This window comes from Cariama cristata, unplaced genomic scaffold (assembly GCF_000690535.1).
Source record: "Cariama cristata isolate BGI_N322 unplaced genomic scaffold, ASM69053v1 scaffold1557, whole genome shotgun sequence".
Taxonomy (NCBI): Eukaryota; Metazoa; Chordata; class Aves; order Cariamiformes; family Cariamidae; genus Cariama; species Cariama cristata.
This window is the reverse complement of record NW_009628115.1, coordinates 1-23,655: the sequence shown is the minus strand read 5'-3', so window position 1 is coordinate 23,655 and position 23,655 is coordinate 1. Positions and strand designations below refer to the sequence as shown.

Sequence of the window (23,655 nt, the reverse complement as noted above, 5' to 3'; positions counted from 1 at the left end):
AGAATTAAGCAGAGAACAGTTTCGCAATTCCCTCCCTTGTGAAATCCACAGGCAAGAACAATTTTGCATTTTTGTATTAAAATGACACCATAACACATATCCAGGAAGAATACACAGTTTATTACTACAACACCCAAACCAAAAGCCATCCCTCATGGTTATATTTTAAGCCCACCCACTCATGCATGAAGTAATTTTCTCACCAACATTGTCTTCCCATTTCCTGGTGGGCCAAACAGCAATAAACCACGTGCAGGAGCTCTAAGTCCTGTAAATAACTGAAAAGGACATCATCATGAGTTACCCTCAAAGACTTAAAGAAAACGTTGGTTTACCTTTGTAAGAGAACGGTTTAAGATTGAGGAATGGCTCACTGGCTAGCAGTGGTAGCAATAGAAGCAGTGCTACAACAGTACAGGTTTTTAGAGAACCACATTCTATTACTAACTTGACCTAATGCAGGTCACCAGTGTTTCCCACACAACAGTTAAATTACATTATGATCATTCTGTGCACAGACGTGCTGTGAAAGCAGTATAAAAAGCAGTAAACGCTTCCCACAAGACAGACCAGCCTGACAAGTTTAAAGCATCAATTCCACTGAAAAGGGGGTAATGCAGGTGTGTAGTAAGAGAATTAAAGCAACGTTCATACTAACACCATAAGGAAGAACTCCTTTGTCTTTTTCTTTTCTTTATCAAATTAAACTTGAGAAGACAAGCTTTGACTGAAACTACTTAAAATATTATTTAACAACCACCCACTCTCTCTAAATGCTACTGATAATAATCTCCTCCCTCTCACTTTGCATTGGACTCATCTTTCCTACACTGCAAAATTGCACCCATCCCATGTAGCATCACAACAAGCAAATCTACAAATTCTCAGAATACATATCTTTTAGTTATTCCTTTGGCCTGTTTTCCCCAGTGCTTTGTCTCTACCACTTCCCTCAAGAGTTCTAGAGTTCCTTTTTTGGTCTCACACTTACCCCTCCATTCCAGCTTCCAATAATTCCAACCAACCAAAAGGAACAGTAGGGAGTCTCTTAAATACACACCGTGCCTAAACACCTCTGTCAGCAGGCACTCCTTTCCACAATATCCATGATAACAAATGGCTCCACTACCAATGTAGTGTTTCTAAGATGACCGACCAACATGCATTTGCTCTATTATTTCATCATTCACAGCATCTTGTTTGTGCTTGACTTTGATCACGAAAAGTAGTTATCCAGCATGGTCCTATTCACTGACACATACCACCTATATTACAAATGTATTGCAACGTTTCAACCTGGATAATGACAATCCACAAGCGTTTCTGCTTTCCATGCTGCACACCACCATGTGCATCTCCTGCCTGACTCCTTTTGTTTGGAATCAGTCTTTGGCAGTTCCACCATTTTCAGACAGTCCAGATCAAATCTACAACTCTCCCTCACCTTGATCATCACCTACGCAGTTCAGCTGCAACTGCCATTTATCACTGAGACACACTAAGCTTTTAAAGTTTTTTGTTAACAGACTAATCATACTAAACATGGTCTGAACTAATTGCTACTGTTCTATTAGCATCTTACTGCTGAAATGATTGCAGCCAGTGTTCGCTGTTTACTCACCTCAACTCTTGCTCTCCTACAAAAATACCATTAATTGGCTTGTTTAACTACAAATTTGAGTCCAGAACTCACTAAGGTTAAAACTGAATTAGTATTTAAATCACTCAGTATTCCCCTATAGTTGCCACATCAACCATGTTCATTTACAAGAAATAAAACCAATCTCTTTTCTTCTAAGGAATGTTTAAAAATGCGCAGGATCCTCTGTCCTTGTTATGTCTCAACCTACACCAAGGTCAGGTCCCTTGCTAGCTACAGTAATATGAAGACGACCTTATTGAAAATATCAACTGTTACTGGAAAAGGCTCATAGCTATTCCAAAGCTCACATCTCAAAGTCCTTCCCACCCAGCTCACTGTTAGTCAATAACACTAATACAAACTTGACATACTAAAGCACTTTAATAACAGAGATGATACAGTGACATTTTCCTTCTGCCTAAGAATACCAGAGCATGAATATTGATGCCAGAGCTGTGTTTTCCTCAGGCCTAGTATTTCTATGATGCTATGCTAGGTTTAGGGTTTCTTCCCTGCGATGCTTCAAAACCAGAAGTTGCATTAAAGGAAAGACCACAGAGCAACTCCAGTCACCCGTCAATGTGGCAAGAGACCCAAAAGCAAACAAACAAAGAATAGCCATTTTGCTTGAATAATCAGCACTGCAGTAAATCATGACATACAATTTCTGCAAGAGTCCAGCAAGTTTTAGCAAGTCCAGCTTTAGAAAATGGCCAATTTAATTTTTTTAAAAAGTGGCTCAGAAAATTCCGGTAGCATATAGACCAGACATGAATTTAGGCAGTCACAGTAGTTGAGCTACCGCCTATGATAAACAAAATAAAAGCCTAAATGATCAATTTTCACTCAGCCAAGTAAAGACGCAATCCGCCCTCAAATGCTACACACCTCAGCACACTTGTTTGTTTACTACACTTCCTTGCATCCTGTCCTGCTGTGAATAGACTATTCAGCATGTCTAACCAACATCCACACAGAGAACATGACCACAATACCAATTTAATATTTTTCAAATCAGATAGTGTCATGACTTAATTTAACCTATACAAGTCTCATCTGTTTCACTCCTCCAATTCTCGTCTTTGTCCTTTACATGTCCATACAGGGCTGGATGCATGGCTATAGCTATCTGGAACAGCCAGCCTCATGATTTTCAGCATTTTTTGGGGTTTTATTGGTTTGGTTTTTTAGGGGTTTGTGTTTTGCCAGTTTGTTGGTTGTTTTTTTTTTTGTTTGTTTTTTGTTTTGTTTTTTTTTAAAGCTCTTGCCTCAGTCACTTTCTCCAACATTGACTAACCAGAAGATGAGGAATTTCATGGCAGTATTTTAACACATAAATTCTTCATTCTCATTTTCCAACACAGCTATCACCACACAGCTATTGATAGCAACCATAACCAGTAAAGACATGATTCAAGAATCACCACTTCATGTGTGAAGCCCAATACGTTTTTTTGATTCTGTCACAGACTGAAAACAAGACTCAGTTGCTTACCTCAGGTCTAAGAGAAGGAAGGATAACAATTTCTTGCAAAGCTTGTTTAGCCAGTTCCTGCCCTGCTATATCATCAAATTTGACAGCTGGCCCACTAACAAAGAAATGGAATACTAATTAGTCTAACAATGAGATACTCTTTTTCAGCTGCAGCTGAATAATTTAATGCATTTGACTATCTATACAGAACCCTTTTGAGGAAATCTACAACTCACGTTGCTAAGCATTTAAAAAGACAAGCATTTCTGATTTGAATTTCAACCTTTTGCAAAACAACAAAAAACTCCCACCCCAAACAATTGCCAAAAACGCCACAACAAACTAGAAGTCCTAATTTCATTTCAAGTGGACCAAAACCGTACTGAATAAAAAACTGGTTTCCTGCATTGAAAAGCCTGCTTTTCTTCAGACTTACCTATCAACAATTTCATTCAGGATAAGATTAGCAAGATTACTGTCCACATTTCTAAATATCTTCAAGTCTTTCTTTTTTCGCGGAGCAGTGGTAGGAGTAGAAGGCTTATTTGTTCTGCTATTTTTAGGAGCAGCCTGGAGAGGGCAGAGGAAAACGCAAACAAAACCCACCAACTTAGTACTTTTAAAGCATACTGTTAACAAAATTACTTCTACATTTCATTTGCTCCAGTAAAACCTAATACGTTAACAAATATCAGATATTCTGATGATGTATTTTGCTACAAATCATATCATTATATTCAGCCACAGGTAGAACATCTTAGGCTCCAGTGGTGAGGGGGGTTTTGGTTTGGTTTTTTTTTTTTTTGGTTGGTGGGAGTTTTTTGTTTTGTAGGGGTTTTTTTGTTTTGTTTTTAAGATAATTCATTATATTTAGCTATGGTATTTTTCCCCAGCATACTCTAGAAACAAAGCATCACAAACCGTTTCATGTTCTCAATACTATAAGCAAGAATTTCTACTGCTGTCATATTTTAATAATAGGCCACTTAAAAGCCTTCATATTATAGTAGCAATAACATTTAATCACATGTGCATGTATGCTTTGGAAAAGAAGGAACATGTGGGGGAAAAATCCATAGTTCTGGAGTAAGAGGGTTTTTCTCTCCATCTTTTATATACTAGGAGTAACATTTATTTTTCTCCTAGACAAGCTTCTCTCAGTTTCCCATGCAATCTTCAAAACAAGTATTATTTATTACTGCAATTTCTAAAATCCACTCTGCGCCTAGCTCAAGAGGCCTGGCCAAAAATTTAGGGGTTTAGGTTTTTTTTTTTTGTTTGTTTTTTGTTTTTTTGTTTTTTCCAAAAAAACTTTCTTGGGTTTTTTTTTGTTTGTTTTTTGTTTTTTCCAAAAAAACTTTCTGCTACAATACTGCAATAAGGGCAGTAAATCCAAAGTTTGTTCTGGAATTTACATTGACTTTCCAAGTGTATACTGCTACGTTTATCCTCAACGTACCTTGTGAGTTGAAACTGCAGGATTAGGTGTTGGTCTAGACACGGAAGATGATGATATCCCACTGTAGCTAGGCGCTCTGTGGTGACCTGAAAGGCCTGCGGATCCAGTTTTTGCAACAGTTTTTGAACGAGGAAGGGAATTACTCGTATGTGTTAAGGGATCCTTCTTTTTTGGAACCGCTCCACTTTCTATAAAGAAAACCAATGTCATGAGAACATTTTTAGCAGTCATACTTTTACCATCAATCCTAACTTGACAATAGTACTGTTGACACATGTAATACAGTATTATAGCAGAATAATACAAGTTTTCAAAGAGGTTTAGTACTTTTAAGGGGATATTAACTGCAGCTTTCTCCTAAAGTTAAGTTTTGAATTTTTGGGAGCTCTCAAAACCGACAATAGTTAGCCATCCTAGAAAAGCTGGAGATGGCAGAGCCCTGTAACAAGGGAAGAACACCATCTGCTCCTTAAGACAGAAGACGACAGAACACAAGCCAGAATATTTTCCTTCCCAAGAACTCCTGAAAATAATCATTATTATAATCCCCAAATTTCAAGCCATGAGAGTCAGAGCATTCATTCCTTAAGGGATGTTAGCAGGCTAGTTACTTTGGATGCTAGTTAACACTATCTAGCACCTTCCACACAGAAGCTTCACCAAGGCACTTTAATTTGGGAAAATTAAAATGGTTATACCTGTAAGCAACTGTCAGGAGCTTTTTCTTACAACTTTGTTTCACTTCAGGATTCTCAAGGGTTAAGTAAATTGTGAATGGACAGCTCTGAAGCAGCTTACCTTCCTACATTTAAAATTAAATCTTAAAATACGGTATTATACCACTGAATTCAACCACCACCACACATTCTGTTCACACTTACTCTAATTCACCTCCCTGATGGAGCAGGTAGGTCTCAAATTAGGTGACAGATAAAACTTAACACATTGGTCATAGGTGATTAAACTACAAAAGGCTGTTTTGGTCCAGAGTAAGTGAAATAGCACTTGATTTCTACATTCTCCTTATGGGATACATGATAAAACAAGCTATCATGGCACAGAAATGGCAAGTATAAAAGATCAAAACAGAAGCTAAGAGGTAAGAACGTGCTACAGCAAGCAGGCAGGTTGGTCAGGCTGGTTAATGATTTGAGCACAGCATCAGATTGGGGGGGTTTTGTGGTGGGAATACAGCACTGGAAGCTGTCTAGTACAGTACTGTTGTCTGCGATGGAAACAGTAAATACTGCTTTATTGTATATCCTTTTAAAAGGATTAAGGAGCCTTTTGATTAGGTAAGAGAAATATGGCATCAGAAGTAAGGAAGCTCAAGATGGATTTTAGCTACAAGTTTCTTCACTAAGATTTTAAAAATCTGCAACTCAGTTTGACTTGTTAGTCTTAAGCAATGGGTCACAGAACTCTGATTTCTAAGGAAGTTAAGGACTCTATGAAAAAAATTTTAATTTATAATATTGCAATTCAGTGAAAAATACATTAAGTAGAAAGCCTCATAATTTTAAATGTTGTGTTTAAAAAAATTCAAACAAGAATACTTCAGTGAAACAGTATCATGGAAGGATCAATTAATTACTACCATGTTCTCAGCCTCTTTAAACATAGAGGTCTTGCATACTACCAGGAGCAAATCTTTACAGAGCCTGCAGTTACCCATGTGTTAAACTACTTGGCTAACAAGCTTCTAAGCCTTTCTTCAGTCACAAATCTACCTCTTTTAAGAGTTACAGAAACTCTGCAGAGGTCATCATAGTATGCAAAAAACAAAGGGAACTTGAAGAATATAATTAACTACATTTACCTGTAAGATATTTCTTGTAACAAAAACAAACCAACCAAATCCAAAAAACCTACCAAAACCAAACCAAAACTGTCTACTGGCTTAAATGACACACAGATCCAGAGCTGCACAGGAATTTCCAAGTCAAAAACTTCAAAATTAGGCATACTTAGTAACTTTAAAGTTCAAAAAGCAGTATATGAATCTATTAAGAAACCTAGCTAATCAGCACTTTGACTGGTCCAATTTAACCAAAAGGTGGCACTCAGTTAGGTGGGTTGGTGTTGGTTTTGTTTTTGGTTTTTTCCTTCAGCCTCATTTGCACAGCTGGCTTAAAGTCAACATGGGAAGGCTTCAAAAAGCTAAAGGAGTTTTTCTCAATCTCCTTCACCCTAACATGTTGCTCAATTATCACACTTTCCCAGAACTACCCTCATCTATTGAGAACAATACACACATCTTGCAGTTCTGAGTATCATAAAATTGCACAGATAAGGAGTATTTCAGGAAGCGGGAAATATGGGGATTAGGAGGGAAAAGCAAAAGGTTTAAATACAAATTATGATTTACTCTAGCCGTACTTCCAGGAATCAAGACCATTAAGTTTATGTCTGTTTTGTGATTGATCCTGATCGGTAGCACAGAAAGAAGCACGGATGAACTACCCTTGAACGTAGTTGTTCAGTGTCAACTCCAGAAGGAAACTTCATTTTATATAATTTCCATTGAAGAAGCAAATAAAAAGGTGATCAAACTTTTCAGAATTACAAAGTTAAACACTTCACACTTTAGAAGTAGGTAAAGTGCACATGTATGTCAATTTGTCAGACTGACAGCCCCTACTGTTTCATTATGTAAGAGATATAGTTTGCTGTAACAAAACGCAAAACCCCCAAAACACATTTCTTAACTATTTGTATTTGTCATCTGCTGAAAGACTGAAAGTATGTTGAAAGTGGCCTTAAGACCTTTGTAATAGCTCCAGCAGCCTTTTACCAAGTGTTTTACCGTTCTGTATAAAACAGTAAGGAAACGCCTAAAATATGTTCTAATTGCAAAGAGAGACCATAGTGTTTTTTCAAGTGTATTTGAAACACCGAACAATTCAATTGTCTACTACATATATACTTACAGGATAGTAACAGGGGCTTGATTATTTTGATTTTACTCTCCAATTCTTGACTGGACAGAGTAATTTACTTTAAAGCTTCAAGCTAATGCCACTGGATCATACAGACATAATAACTATCTGGTCCTGAAAGCACCCCTGCAATTTTAATCTGCCCTCCAAATATACATACAACACAAACAAATTACAAACAAGCAAGTAGCAAAATTTTGTCTGAGGTTTTCTGTTGGTTAAATTGTGATAAGCTGCAGACATAGGTACCCAATTTCAGACCCCCTCACGGAGGGGAATGTTAAAATGCATTTATTATATTTAACTGTTTATAAAGATAAAATGAAATAAGGATGTGTTTGAAAAACTTTAACAAAAGCTTGATTATACCACATACCTGGAAACACAGAAACAGTCTGGGAAACATGCAGCTCTAGCTCTTACATTTAATAAGGATAACAGCATGCTTTATATTTCTAAAAAGCAAACCAATTATATTTTCTTTTGTTCATCTAAACTAGATCAAGGCACATCTTAATAAACACGTTTCTGCTGGATTATAACTTCTTAAACATCGGGAAAAAAAAAGTTTAAATTAAAATTAGCAGCAGCGGTTCCAGTATTGCAGAACAGTTTCCAGCCTTCAGTTGTGACACCTTAAAAATCATCCAGGAATATCCCTCAGAAACTCCTTATGTATGCCTATTGATAACTGATGTAAAGTGACTAAGAGAAGTTACTGTATGTGGTCTGTGGACCTCAAATTGGGAAAAAAAAAAAATTTCACCAGTTTAGAATTGTCTGCAACTTTATGTACGTAGTGTTATTCAAAAGAATATCTTAACTGCTTAGTTATACATTTTCTGCAAATACTGCACAGCAAAAATACATGCAGCAATTGCAAGACCGATAGATATTCAGGATCAGCATTCACAGTAGCCCCTAAAATCGCAATTCCTTCAAAGATTATATTCAGATTTTCCAAATAGGTAGATTCAAGTAATAAAAGCTTCAGCAACTAAGAAGGACATGTTCCGTATTTCAAATGGCGGCACACCTATATAGATCAGGGACACAGTTCTCCTTTCCGAACTGACAGAGGCATGTCACTCAAAGTTCCACTGTTGCCAAATCATGGTGTTAGAAACAATCTTATTGCTACTTGTTCCTCTACTTGGGAAACTCCTTAAAAAACTTCAGTATTAAGAGTAGCATTTTTGCAACTTGAAAAACATTGCCTATATATGCCTACTATTAAAGACACGCCATCAAATCCTTCCAAATGAAAACTGAGATAAAATACTAGCTACTTGTGCAGTGCTAATGTTGTGGTAAGAAAGAGAAATTTAACACTTTCTCTGATCATGTATCATACCAAGATTTACACATTAAATGTAAAATGGTACACTGGAATCACTGCCCAGTAAATAAGGTCATAAAACTCAAACACTGCCTTTGGCAAGATTGGCATAGTCTCCTTCCCAAACTAGCCTAAAACCAAAAAACAACAACCCGCAATGCAAAGGAAAACATGCACATCTGAGGAAAAAAAAAAAAAGACAGCTAAATGGCTTTACATCTAAATTAAGACTGCTATGAGAACAAGATGGATATTAAACAATAAATAGATATTTCAAAATAAAGTTTTGGGTCAAGGCTACTTGTTATTACTCTTCAGACAAGTTACTGCACAGCCTTCTGCAACTGAAGGGCTGGTGATACTGCTGTAATGAGGTCTCATAAAACTTCCTTATAAATCTATCAGGTAAGTTTTCAAGAAAAAACTCTAGCTCTTCAGCTAAGTTAGGAAACTATGAAAGAAGAAGACAGGGATAGGTAGTACTTTTGTACTAGAATCAAGTAAATTGGTCTGAAAGGCTGACACAAATAGTATCTTCAGAAAAGGAAGAATCTCAAATCAGAAACACTTTGGAAATATAAAAAAAAATGTGCAGTATAGCTGTGAGAACAGAATATCAGACAGAATTAAGAAACAAAAACATCTGTAAAGATTTTGGCCTTTAAAGGCAAATGAAAGAAAGCAAAGCACTTTTTAACCAAAGAACAGGCAAAACGGCACTTTCTTGATGTTAAAACTATGAATGACCATGTTTCACATTTCATAAAATCCTGGACTTTTTAAAAAGCCCAGCCTGATCAGGCAACAGCACAGGTTCTTGAAGTCTTGTTCAAAGTAATCAGTACACGTCTGGTACCAAACTCTTTTTTTATGACCTGCTCTTTAGTCCTTCTGTCTCTCCTCAGATCCTGCCGAGCCTGGTAAATGAAAGTTTCTCAGTTTGGCCGCACGCCTTTTCAGCAAGTGGGAAGACGCGCTCTCAGAGAAAAGCATCCCCAGAAGACCACGGCCCTTTGCAGTTGTTTCGCTACCCTTTCCTCCACAGTTCTGCAGAAGTGGTTCGGTGGTTCATCTGCTCTAAGTCACCAGGAATATGACTCCAAATGGGTAAACTGACTAATACCACTTTCCACAAGTTTACCAATAGTGACTACATCCTGCTATAGGAACTTCTGTAAATAAAAACACCTGCCACAGAACTGGCAAAATGTTTCTTAATTTCCAGTAGATGCCAATGCATATTCTATGCTTTGTTACTAGCAGATTTAAGTAAATCAACAGTTTTAAGAGTGGAAGTTCAGTCTAACCTTCTCCTGCAGCATCAAATTCTGAGATATGTTGGGAAAAAGACTACATCCTGCTATAGGAACTTCTGTAAATAAAAACACCTGCCACAGAACTGGCAAAATGTTTCTTAATTTCCAGTAGATGCCAATGCATATTCTATGCTTTGTTACTAGCAGATTTAAGTAAATCAACAGTTTTAAGAGTGGAAGTTCAGTCTAACCTTCTCCTGCAGCATCAAATTCTGAGATATGTTGGGAAAAAGGTACCAAAAAAAAAAAAAAGGAAAAAGTTTACAGAGAAAGCTGTTCGTATTGAATCAGATGGAGCATGTTATCACCTTTGTGTGTTTATGTATTTGTTCATTCACTCTCTAGCCAAAAAGGTAAAAAGACAGGAGTTGTACTGGATCATTTAAGCTAAAGAATTCTCAAGGTCAATCTACACTGGAAGTTATACTGAAGAGCCATTTTCACTACATCTTTTTGACAAATGCAGCTAACAAAAATACCACACATACAGTAATGTGAAGGCGCCTAACATGACATAGTTCCACTACTCTAACTTCTTATACATTAGAAAGAATAAAACCAAACAGTAAGATTACTTCAGAAATAGAAATGGAGCAAACAAATGCGTGTGGCTTACTAAGTTTCAAGTTTAGTTACTTTAAAAAATGAATCCTACTCTTGACTCAGTAGACAAGCTTTATGAATTCCATTGCTTGTTAGCGCTCTATCTTATTTAACCTCACTATAGTCTACTGTGCGAATGATCAGTTGAGATCACAACTGTGACAATAGCTTACTGCTGGCTTAAAACATTCCCTGAAGACAATTCACAAACCTCACAGTAACTTTACTCCTTGTGTATGGACGAACATGTTTACTTCTATTTTAGTGTCCCTGGTGCAGCCTTCTGGGAAAGGATAAAAACAACCTGCTTTGACAAAAAGCTAGAGCTGTCTTCCCCCCGCCCCCATTTTAATTGTGTATCACTTTCTCAGAGTAAAAAACCCTGAAATTTAAAGCAGCTTAATACAAATGCAAACTCACTCTCACAATATCATAAAGGAAGAGCTACTTATGTAGGCACAATATATAACTTACATTTCCTACATTGATTCTGATACTTTCTAAAACAGGTTTAATTTCATTCCTTTAAGAATATAACACGAGAAATATTTTCTAAAATGTTGTCTTAGTAAATAGTTTTGGATTCTAGGACAGTCATTGTAAGAAAGAACTGAATACTACGAAACAAAACAGTGTTGTCAAAGCTGTAGAAAGGATGGAATGTATTTTATATAAAGCCTTTAAAAACAGAAATATAAAACAATCTTTTTTTAAAGTCGGTGGGGCCAGAACATAGCATTGCATATTTTCACCTATAATCCACCACAAACTGAGAGACTTCCCCTCAATAGGCACTGGTAAAACCAAACCCACCTGACTGGAGATGTCCATTGCGGCATGCCAGGTTAGTACTGTCATTATAGACCTCCATTTGCGGCTTGGAAATTTGCAAAACTGCCTGCAGCTTCTCTACATAGTAGACAGAGGGGGGGAGGAAAAAGGACAAAATAAACAAACAAAAAACCAAAAATGAACCAAGAAAATTTATGTATGTTGAACACACAAATGTCAAGTTTGGCTTTGTTATACTTGATACAGGGTTAAAGATAAAAGGAGTATTTCTATCTATTCTACATGTTTAGCAAATTGGTAAGAAAATTCTGTCAGTAGAAGCACGACTCAAAATGCTTTAAAACAAGCCATTTACGGCTGAGTTAATGACAACAATCTTCCCAGTCTAGTGATTGTAGTTACTTCCCAAAAGCAACGGTCAGGATTAATTCAGCTTCATTTACTAAATATTTGTGTTGATAACCCATTTCTGAAAGTCTTCCCCAAGGTGTTACTTTTGAGGAGTCATCACTTTCCTGCACATTAAACATTTCACTGAAGTAGTAACAGCCAGTCAACATTTTACAGAAACCTCAGCTGTTAAGCAAAACACCATATAGACATTACGATTATGTCTTTCAAGATCTCTACTTAGAAATATAATTGCCTTGAAATTAAGTCAATAACGTTGTCATGCAAGCTCTGTTCTTTAAGAGGATTAACTTCAGAAATATCTGAATACAAAATTTATAAGGTTAAAGATCAAGGAGAAAGAAATTAAGAAGTCATTATAAACTAGCCAACGCACAAGTCAAAGGGGCGTAAGGCTGCACACAACACAAACCAAGAATTGAGTCTCAGGACTATTTGTTCTCTGCAGCTCACCTACCACTCCTGCTTTTCCCACTGCAGTTGAAAACCTCCAGGCCTTACTTTTCGGGTGCTTTACAGCCTCCCCCACCTTTATTTTACCCACATACCTTTTTTGCAAAAACAAAACATGGTTTGTAAGGATGCAAGGCATACAATGCCACACTCTCTCTCCACACACCCCTTTTTTTTTTCCCCTGCTTTCCCCCAAGAGACAACAGTACCAAGAACCTGCAGGAAAAGAGATGGCCAAGTAGAGGAGCAATGTCCTCTGGCAACATGAAAGCACATACTGCAAAAGAAGCCAAATTCTACTGAAAACGTGCACACCTAAGATCGTAAAGGCCCTGACCGGAGGAGGAACTGCTGTTCAGAGCTTGCAGATCATAAAACCGACAAGCATAAACACCTCCTTGCTCCTTTTTCTTTCTCTGTTACAGATCTTTTTCCAGTCTTTGTGCTTCATTCGTTTCTTCTTCTGCCTGTTCCTGATCACTCACTGCTTAGCTTCCCTGAAAAGTATCTTTAGACCCAATAGTTTAAGTGATGGTTTAATAATAATAACCAAACTGAACAAGATGTGGTTTAGAGTGAAAACTTAGTAGCCACAGGCAAATATGAAAAGCTAAAGCTCAAGATTAGTATGTGCACCCAGCATTTACTTGGTTTTAAATTGAAAGCATTGAAGAGTCAGGTACAGTAGAACAACAAAACATTAGTCACACAAGAACAGCCTACAAACAACCACAAGCTTTGTAACCTGCAAGATGTTACTCCAAGACGCTTCCCTCTAAAGGTGTCTAAGAAAAGTCCTTCGAGTATGACTGACCGCAAACACAGTGTACTATTTTAGTGGGAGCAGCACTACTGAAGGAGACTGCAGAATACTCTACTCCCTGCTCAGCGCATGCAGTCTGAATGGAAAGTACATAGAGAAGCTTAAGAAACAAAATTAGTATTAATAGACTTGGTAAGATATTAGGTAATCAGTTAAGTTTTGGAGAACATTTCTGAACTTTACAAAAAAAACAAACAACTTTCTAGCGAGTGACCGTAAGAAAATCAATTGGCTTGGGCAGGAATTCAGGAAATGCAATTTGCTTCAACACTACAGTTGGAGACCGGGGTTTTACCACAATTATCAACGGATTCGCAAGTTCCACATATTCAGGAACTCCAAAACTGTAAGAAAATGTAACCCAACTGTTGTCCAGTTTCAATTCACATGCTGTCTTCCCATCACTTTACATATTAACATGTAATTTTAATATTGCATATAAAATTACATAAAGCAAATACATTACTTTTCCTGAGAGACAATGTAGCTATAGAGCCCTATGGAATAATGAAAATAAATTGAGCTATCAAATATTATTCCAGGGAATTAACCGGACACTATCACCTTCCATCTAAATGCTTTCTCCCTACATCTCCAGACATCATGGGGGAAAAAAACCAACATTTACAGAATCCCACTCATTATTTCTCCTTGATGATACAACATTGACATGAACCTACCAAATAAACACCACTGCAGCCATTGCCTTATTTAGGCAACACTAGATCTTGAGTTCAAGGTAACCGATTTCTAATAGAAAGCAAAACAAAACAAAACAACCCCATACCCAATCAACAACATTACCCTGTAACACAAGCCTGAAGCAAACACATCATCACCTCCAAGAAAGTGGAAGAATCCCAAAAGGTCTTAATTGAAGCCCCTATCTATACATGGGCAGAATTATTACCAAAGAAGATACTGATGAAAGATAGTTGAACTATCTGCCACGTGCATCCTTCAACCAAAATACCGAAGTTACACTCGGTACACGGAAAGACACTTGTGCTGACAGAAATCTGTCCCCCTACAGAAAGTCTCTCTGAAATGGGAGAACACAGATTGGTACAAGGTGTACAGGGTTAGACTTGAATAGTGTTGCACCAGACATTGTGGTTATCTTTCTTTAGGAACAGCAAACTGCTGAGTTTTATGTATTGATTGCAGAAAACCAATATCCTCCTGTGATTCTAAATATATCAAATATGACTCTTCTAACATGGGTGATCAGTCATCCAGGAGAGATCAGGTCTATGAAGACCTTCAGAGCAAGATTTATCCACTCATCTAAGTAACTGCACAGCTAACACACCTGAAACCATGTCAAAAACAGGGGCTGCCACCCATTCAAACGGTGGAATTTGCAAGTCCCCTGCCAGCTAGCACAACTCAATATTGTCACTGGACTGCCAAAGTGATCGAGTCACCTTGAGGTGTTCTGAAACATGCCTGGAATAACTTCAGCTTTCAAGCTGTCTCATAGTACAGGTTTAAACAGAATACAATACAGTAATTCAGACTCAAGATGAAAACAGGACTCAAAACAGTAATCCAGGGTAAGTAGCTACATCTTCTTGGTTAACCATTAAAAGCCATCAGTGGTGTGACGACAGATGGTGATAATACATGGGTGTGATCAGACATCACATTCCCATCAGTGGTGTCAAACACCCCCATCAGTGGTGTCATGCAACTTAAACTTACACTGATGATCCAACACACTTCAAAAAAGTCAAAGCGTTGAGCACTTTTAAGGGACAGTTATAATCCATAGGGTTTAATTTTCAGTTTCTATGTATTACCAATGTAACTTGCCGGACTGGATGGCATTTCAGTTAGGCAGTTTGCAATCACATCTGTCTAGCAAGCAGGATGAAGTATTTGATATTACTGTCTACTGCAAGTTTGTTTTATCCTGCCAGCTAATGCAATAAAGGACTTATCTGTTCTCCCTTAAGAAATGGAGAAATTCCACAGGGCTAGTGGAAAACACCTACACTTTGATCTTAAGAGTTGGAATCATAGGAAAAATCACTTTATTGAACCTTAAGAGCTTCAAGAGTCTCAGGTTTAGTTCAACTACAAAAGTATCTCTAAACCACTTAAAAACTTCCAAATACCTGTTACTATAAGTAACAAACTAAAAGCTATGTTTAGAATTGCACATGCAATTCAACTCTAGATTACCTTAAATTTCTACAAAATCCATGTAAAATGTAATAAAGTAATAAAACCAGATGCTGTCTGTCATAGCCCAACTACCCTGAGGGGTCACGCGTTGGTAAAGGTTCAGACCGCAGAGGAGACAGATCCAGGTTATCTTCCGACAAAGCAGTTATAACCTCAGTACAATACCCAGCTCTCTCCTCAGCCACCTTACTTCTGCCCAACTGTTTATAGTAGGTATACATAATATAGCAAACCAACGTCCACAGGATAATGTTTGAAAATAGGAGATAAAGAGAAGTACCCCCTGGGTCCCAACAGAAAGAGAACTAAGCAAATCAAACATCAGGATTTCCAATATACGTACATTAAAGTATCTAAATATTATTCACTAATAGTTGCTATATTAGTTCTAACTTTATTCAGATACTCATGGATAAAAGTATATAAAAACTTCTTAATGGTAACAGGAATGATAACAATACAGATAACACTTACGATTGCAATTAAGGCAACTGGGAGTATCATATGGTCAAGTGTCCGTGGTCAGGAGGATGTCACCGCGCCAGTGAGATCCTCAACTAGCTCTACACTAAGGTCAGCTTTGATAGAAAAAGGTTGCTTTACCTACGTGCAATTACTTGCAGTTGTTATCCAAAAAATCAAACCATAAACCACAGGCCAATTGCTTTTTCAACTATATGATAGTCTTTTTTCGCAGTTAAACACCCTCCGTGGCACGTGCCTATGGTTTTTGTGCCAGCGATGTTGGCATGCTTTTGCTGCCTGCAGGCCAGTGTGCAACCTGTCGGTGCACACCATCCAGCCTAGAGTGGCTGAGAGCGCGAAGGGAGGGGGGTCTGTCATCGCTCTGTCAATACTTGAAAGTTGGTTAGCTGGTATAACAAATATTACTCAAATAGATACATAACAATCAGGCTTGCAGGGATTTAAATCCATCGAATACCTCTCCAAACAGCATCTTTTTCCTTCCTAAAGGGCAGATGACATCACTTGCTCCTTTCTATCCAAATTCTGCTCTCAGGTATGTTGTTTGAGGCAGATCCTTAGTGCAAACTGAATTAGAATCTAAGCAGAACAAAGTACTAAACTTCTGACAATTTCAAAGTAAAAATAAAATAAAATCATATTTGACATGAACTTATGCAATAAACACTATGCTGTTTACCTTTCAATCTGCTACTTGTATACAAGTAGCATGGGATCACACATTCTGGTAGTCGAGATGAATGTACCAGTTTGACTTCAACTTTAGGTTTTTGTGACATTTACCTATTCTATCTTTTCAATCACAGCACAGCACAGCAGCAACTTATCAACATTGCCAAGTGCTACTACAATAGCACAAGCAAGGATGAAGCACTGCCAACAAAATACAGACACTGTGACTTCCAAGGTTCAAGAACCAGCAATTTTTTTTAAAGGAAACTTAGTTACTTGCCATTAGGATGTAAGCAACGAGCCAAACCTTATCAGAGATTGTTAGCATGTAATCACTTTCACTCTTTTGTTCCCTAGTTTATATCCCCTCTAGAATCCAGTCTTTAACCCTAATAAGTGAAAAATATCTTTTCTGCATACACTCAGGTTCTATCAACACACATCCATAATAAAGCATAGAAGGCAGAAGCCTCTTTCACCCCATGTTACTTTCACTTTTTTTCAAAAAGATGTAAGGACAGCAGGAACTCAAGGGAAACAAAAGGGATTCACGTTCTTGCAATTGTCACAACTTCCCTGTCAATTGCCAGTTAGGAGCACAGAATCACAAAGTGTAAGAGGAGAAAAAGAACACGAGTTTTCCTCTCTGCTCTACACACTCCTAGGAGAGGGAGTTAGTAGAACTCAAAACAACAGGTGCAAGATTAAAGCTGCAGATACACAAGTTAAACTCAGGTACATTTGTTAGTTATCCCTTAAAGAGCAATTAGAAAAAAGAATAAAAATATTTATTTTCATTTTACTGCTTGAACTGAAAGCATTTCCACAGCTCTCAGTTTAGAGGATGCACTACACAAAGTTGCAGGTCCGTTGCCTGACGGGAGGGTTCTTTGTTTATCATGCACAGTAAGATGCCATTTCCAACCCTGCCCCTGTTTTACTCTGTCCATTAAGAGCTTATATACAACACTTAATTTTGATAAAGCTAAAATGATACAAGACTATGCTTCTGAACAAGGTGATCTTACCTGCTAGTCTTAGAATAGAACACTACTAGATAAAAACTACAAGAATTAGGATTTCGCCACCTCATGGTCTACACAGTGCTAAAGAATTATTACAGTACATATCAATAATCAGGAAAGTTGTTATCTAAGTGACAGCAGAATTAACAGAACATGGAGTAGTTACACCTGCAGAAGGCACACTTAGCACTAATGATCAGCATTATATCATAAATTTTACTACAGTTCTAACACAGAAATCCTAAACTAACTCCAACAATAGTTGGTCAAGACTTCCTCAGTTTACGAGTCAACCGTGCTATGACATAAGGACTTCACAGCTACTTTTACAGCGATTTCTTAAGGTATAGGGAAGTAGGTCATGAGATTCCAATTCAATACCGTCAACAGCATTGAAAAAAAAAAAAATTACTTACTCTCAACTAAAGCCCAAACTTAAGAGACCCTACACAGATAATGATGACTCCTTCACTTTAAAAATCAAAGTAATATTTCAGAAGAATGCATTACATGAAATTGTGCAAATAATGATAAACCTTCCAAAGGCATGAATTGTAACTGGTACCTAAAAGTTGCAAGCGATCCTTGGCCATTGCCAAATTTGTCATCATTTTAGATTGCAGACGTCGAGCCCGTTCACACTGATCACCTTACAAAGAAAAATCAATGTTAAAACACAATTTGCCAAATTAACTTTTTTAAGTGCTAAAATACTGACACCCAGCCTTCCCTCCTCTTCCTCCCACCCCTCATCTACCCCCTCCACTAAGGAACATCATTGCAAAACTAATGAAAAGATCCTAAAGTTTTCTATTTAATGAAGAATTTAAAGTTAGTTGACACTATGTGCTTTACAGTATTGTTCGTAGAATGGTGGGAACCCAAGCATTGCTTTGCTTATCCTCTAACATTTCATGCTGACCTAATATACGTTCTTTGTCACTGCACTGCATTTTTCTAAACAGAAGTCAAATAAAAATGATTTTTAAAAAGCTTGAAAAGTGACTTAGAGGCAAGTACAATTTGAAATAATTCACTTTGGCAAAATTAACAGACTTAAATTCAGTTGACTGTGTCCCTTTACCTTTCAAAACACACAGAATTACAGGCATTGATATCACCAGTTCCTAAAAAAAAGTCTGTTCAAGTTTTTTAAGTGTGCGCTTTAGATGAGTTGTATCAAATGCCACTGGTATTGCTGCGTAAGTAACATGTCACCATATACTGTTCACAAACATTTCTAAACATAGCTAAGGAACAAAACAGCAGTCTGCAAAAGCAGTTAATGTTTGGGGGTTGGGGGGGTGGGAGTTGGGTTATTATTATATTATTTTGAGGACAGAAATTCTTAGCAAGTCCTTCACTACACCTATTTCTCTAGGGTACATACCCGCTTCTACATTACAGCTTGAACTGTTTCCATATACAGGGATGGCCTGCTTCCTTTGTTGGAAATATTCAGCTATTTTGGCACAAGCTATTCAGAAACACAATGCTAGACCATTCCAAATTGGAGTGTTTCTTTTTTAATTATACTGAAGGGAATATAAAATTCTGCATAAGTGAGAACACGAACTGTCAACTTTGGCAAATCAAATCAGAAGTCAGTATTTTGGCATTCCCATTATCTAAGAAATCAAGTGTTTTACTTCAGAATTTTCACGAACTGCTTATAATTTTGGATAGTCTGAAAAATATTTGTAGCAGGATTTACATGTGTTATAGACCAGAACATTAAGGTAGAACAGAGAAATGGATCATTGTTCACCTACAGCTAAAACAGGAATAAAAAACACTCTTATGAATGAATTTATACAGCAGACCATTCCTAGCACCTACCATATTTAGCAATATTGATTCCTCACTTTGAAGAAGCCATAAACCAAAATCTTTTCCACAAAACTCAAAACTGGCTTACCTTGACCAATTACTAAGACAGCTATTCCTTTTTCCAGTTCTTCAATTCCTTTCTTATACCATTCAACAGCTTGTTCCTTTTGTCCTGCTTAAAAAGGAAGTGAACCCATTATTTTCTGTAATGAATTAAAGCTTAGGAATGGTTCCACATAATGCTGCATAAAACAAGTAAGAGGAAGGAAGATATATTTGAACAAAATCCTACGATTTAAAGAAACACTTAAAGGGACACTGTCAACTTTATATCTACTTAGTTTCAAATAAGCTTTTCTATTAAAAACAGGTACTACACCAGCCTCAAATCACTTTTGTCTGTTTTAGGAATACTTCTTCATCCACCTTAGAAAGATCAGTTCCCTAATTAATAAACAAAACAAAACATCTCAAACAAAAACAAACAACAATCAAAAAAACACCACACACCAAAAAAAAAAAGGTAAAAAAAGCCAGCTTACACATATTCATTCACAACAGAAATGGTGAAATTATCAGTTTTTCTTTCTGGAACATCAAATTGAGACATACCTCTTAATCTTCCAGTGATAGCAAATACCAAAGTAACGCTAGAAGCACAGAAACTCAAAAAGAAAAGCAACAAGTCTAAGATACTACAGAGATGAGACAAGAGATACTTTTCCTCTGGTTAACTTTTGCACAGAGCAGCTCATGTGCCACAGGGGCATTTCCTAGCTCATCCTATCATGAAACTGGTGTATTGCAGGTGTACGTCAACTTTCACATGAATACATGTAGCGTTAGAGTACACCTCTGCACCAACAATACCATAAAGGGATACTACAGCAAATATAACCATGAACATGCCTATGCCTAACCTATACTGACACCATGACAGCAAACAAACCGTTGAAGAGATATTCGTATCTACTTCATATTGCTCCCCTTTTATAAATACTCTGCATTAAAAAGATACTTGCCTGCATATGGAAACACACTTTTGCAAAGAAGCTATGTCACACTACACATGCCTTTCCACACAGAAACACAGCACATTTGGTTTTACAATTTAAACCTGAGTAGCATTAACAAGCTGCTAGTGCTAGAAAAAAAAAAAAACCAAAAATGCATAGAGTGAAACCTTCAGATATCATTATCCCAGTTTCAGAAAAGAGAACATTTCACAAAACTATTGTGTTGCTTCCGCACTCACACCTTTCGATAACTTCAGTCCCAAACCTATTTTCTAGCAAATTTTAGTGCCAGTGAAAATATTTTGATACACTCCTAGAATCTTAAGGGTTTTCTCTTGCTCGTCTCCAGATGCAAAGTCTTTTAATAAGATTTGACAAGTTACCCTGTGCAGGTGATTCCACACTTTGTTCTTCTTACCGATAAAAACGACAGGAGCAGCACCTTCCTACAGTAGCGTACATCACATACCTTGGGGGTCATTTTATTACTGCCCTTTCTCCGCCAGCCTCATATATCCTGACTGTTAAGGACAAAGCTAGATAAATTAAATCATCAAAGCTGAGTGACATTGATCCTCTCTGCAGCCTTTTTTTCCTCTAACCTTCTCCCCATCATCTATAGAAACACTTTCGATTGCAGTGTAAATCTAATGCCGAGCATGGCTATTAGAGGTCAAATTTGAGATGATTCCAGCCACCTCTGCTGTTGCCTGAATTGCTCTGCTATTCCAAAGAGCAGTTGCAAACATGCAAGTGTCATCATTAAAATCTCACTTCCACCTTCTACCTGGAGAAGTTTTAAAAGCAATATACCAAATGGAGCTGTTTGCAGAAGTAGTGCTCCAAATCCACACAGAATGGTTTACTAGTTCTCAGTGACTAAGACATTAAAAATAAAATTAATGCCACACTCTTTGGAAATTGTTGATTTGCTGTACTGGGTCTGGCTGGAATGGAGTCAATCTTCTTCGTAGCAGCCCCTCCAGCGCTGTGTTTTGGATTTGTGCCTAAAACAGTGTTGATAACGCTCCAATGTTTTGGCTATTGCTGAAGAGCACAACCTGAAGGTTTTCTTTTTCCCACTCCAGATCCCCCGTGAGTAGGCTGCACAAGAAGTTGGGAGGGGACACTGGCAGGATGACTGACCCAAACTGGCCAAAGAGATATTCCATATCATATCATATAATACAACGCTCAGCAATAAAAACTTGGGTAGAGGAATAACTGGGTGAGGGCTGTCTTCCAAGGCAGCCATTGCTCAGAAACTGGCTGGGCACTGGTAAGCAATTGCCTTTACATCACTTGTTTCTCCTCCACCACTTTCTGTCACTTATTAACGTGCCTTTATACTGAACCACAAGTTTTCTCACTTTTGCTCTTCCTATTCTCTTCCCTGTCCCACCGAGGGGAGTAAGCAAGCAGCTGTGTGGGTGCTTAGCTGCTGGCTGGCGTCGACTCACCACATGTGCCTCCTCAGTCACAGCAAAAGATGTTAAGCTTGATTTTGAAAATACCAAAACAAGAATATGAATTTCCCCAATAATTCACAAGCATAAAAATTACCAGAAGTGCTATCATAATTACTTAAGCATGCCTAGCCTCCAGAACAGCAAAAATGCCACATAATTAACAGGATATTAGACAATCTAGAAATCCCAACCATTTCACATACTATCCCCAATATACTGTTTTCTGTTGGAAGCTATAAAAAAACCTTGTTTACATATTAAATAAATTCAAAGGTATGCATGTATTCCAGTGAAAACAGAGAAGCAAATAACAAATCTATGTATTAAAGCAAAGTGAGTTCTTCCTCAGTGAAACAAATATTGCAGTTGCAGGGTTGTAACAGCTTTGCAACTGCTTGTGTGAGCAGCAAAGATCTTCTTATTAAATGTATGATCTGTGCAGCTAATTCCTATATGACAACTCTAAAAAGTACCTCCAAAGCAAGTCCATGATTAAAAGCGGTATTTGAAGGCTTACCCATCAAACCACCAACAGTGGAACACGCATCTGATAATTTAAGACTTGGCTACTCTTCACAGAGCAATCATCAACAACACTGAAGTTTTAAGCTACCTCCCCTTCTTTCATGCTTTGCTCCTATGACCCTCAATGCTCTTATACCGTACATCTCTTCTGAACTAACCTTGCTGCACACGGTGGGTTTTTTTTCCTCCCAGAGCTTACCACTGCCACTCCCAAATTGTCAATGCAAAGCAAGAAACATCTCTCGCTTTTACGGTGTTCCCAGCACGTAGCTTCTATTGAAGGTCTATTCCTATGTTTTTAACGTCCTCCGCTAGGATAGAAGCTTCACTAAAGCTCCACTGGAAGGGTGTAAGGCGGCATTCTGATGTTTCCAGAGAGTTTTAAAACCCAGCACAGCATGTCCCTCAAGACTACCTTTTGCATGCTGACATGAGTTGTGCTGTATTTATCCTAAATGGCTAAATTAAAAAAACAAAACCAAAACCAAGCACAACAAAAAAAGCACAATTGCTAGTGTATTTATGCTCTAGACAAAAAAGGAAAATAAAATAGTTTCCTCACTCCTTTGTTTTATCTAACCGAACCCTAAATGTCCTCCTTAAGGTCTTCTAGTCACATAGTGATGGGTTTTTTAAGAGTAAGCACGTCAAACAGTTTAAGAAGAGTAATTTTAAAAAACTGCCAACACACAAATAAATTTTTCTTTCCTTAAAAGTCAGACGACTCCAAATGGCAGTCTGGGGGCCAAGTTTCCTGAGGACTCGCTTCAACGCTCCCATCATTTGTCACACAGTACATTAATGATTATCTTTGAGGCCTCTTCCAACCATCATGATTCTATGATTAAAGGATGCACTCTGGTTATTGTCCTTGGTGCTTTTGTTGTCCGGCTGCCTCGGTTAAGCCGAAAGGCAGTTCCAGTGACACTCCTCGATTTTTAATCGCCTCGCCCAGACCTCCGCAGCAAAAACTTTTAACTCAAAGTTACCAGAGCGAAGTACACCGAGTTGCTCGGCGCGGTGAACTACCCTGAGCCGCGGCGTTCCCATCCGAGTCATTCGGCCGCAGCCACGCACGGACGGAACAACCGGGCCGGGGGCGGGGGGCAAAGCGCTGTAACCCCCCCCTCCCGCACAGATCTCCTTCGCAACCCGCATTCCTCACATCAAGGAGTTCTGTTCGGTTTTAAG

General features: G+C 37.8%; 1 protein-coding gene across 1 annotated transcript in view; it reads right to left on the bottom strand.

The window, feature by feature from the left end:
- SPAST (spastin) overlaps window positions 1-21,725 on the bottom strand; it is a 34,229-nt gene extending 12,504 nt beyond the window's left edge. The window contains exons 1-8 of the mRNA XM_009704645.1: window positions 21,617-21,725; window positions 19,543-19,626; window positions 18,190-18,273; window positions 11,586-11,681; window positions 4,576-4,763; window positions 3,553-3,686; window positions 3,138-3,231; window positions 204-278 (exon numbers count right to left, since the gene is read on the bottom strand). Of these exons, the coding sequence (XP_009702947.1) occupies window positions 204-278; window positions 3,138-3,231; window positions 3,553-3,686; window positions 4,576-4,763; window positions 11,586-11,681; window positions 18,190-18,273; window positions 19,543-19,626; window positions 21,617-21,725 (864 nt within the window). The remainder of the gene's footprint in view (window positions 1-203; window positions 279-3,137; window positions 3,232-3,552; window positions 3,687-4,575; window positions 4,764-11,585; window positions 11,682-18,189; window positions 18,274-19,542; window positions 19,627-21,616) is intronic.
- Between the last annotated feature and the right edge of the window lie 1,930 nt (window positions 21,726-23,655).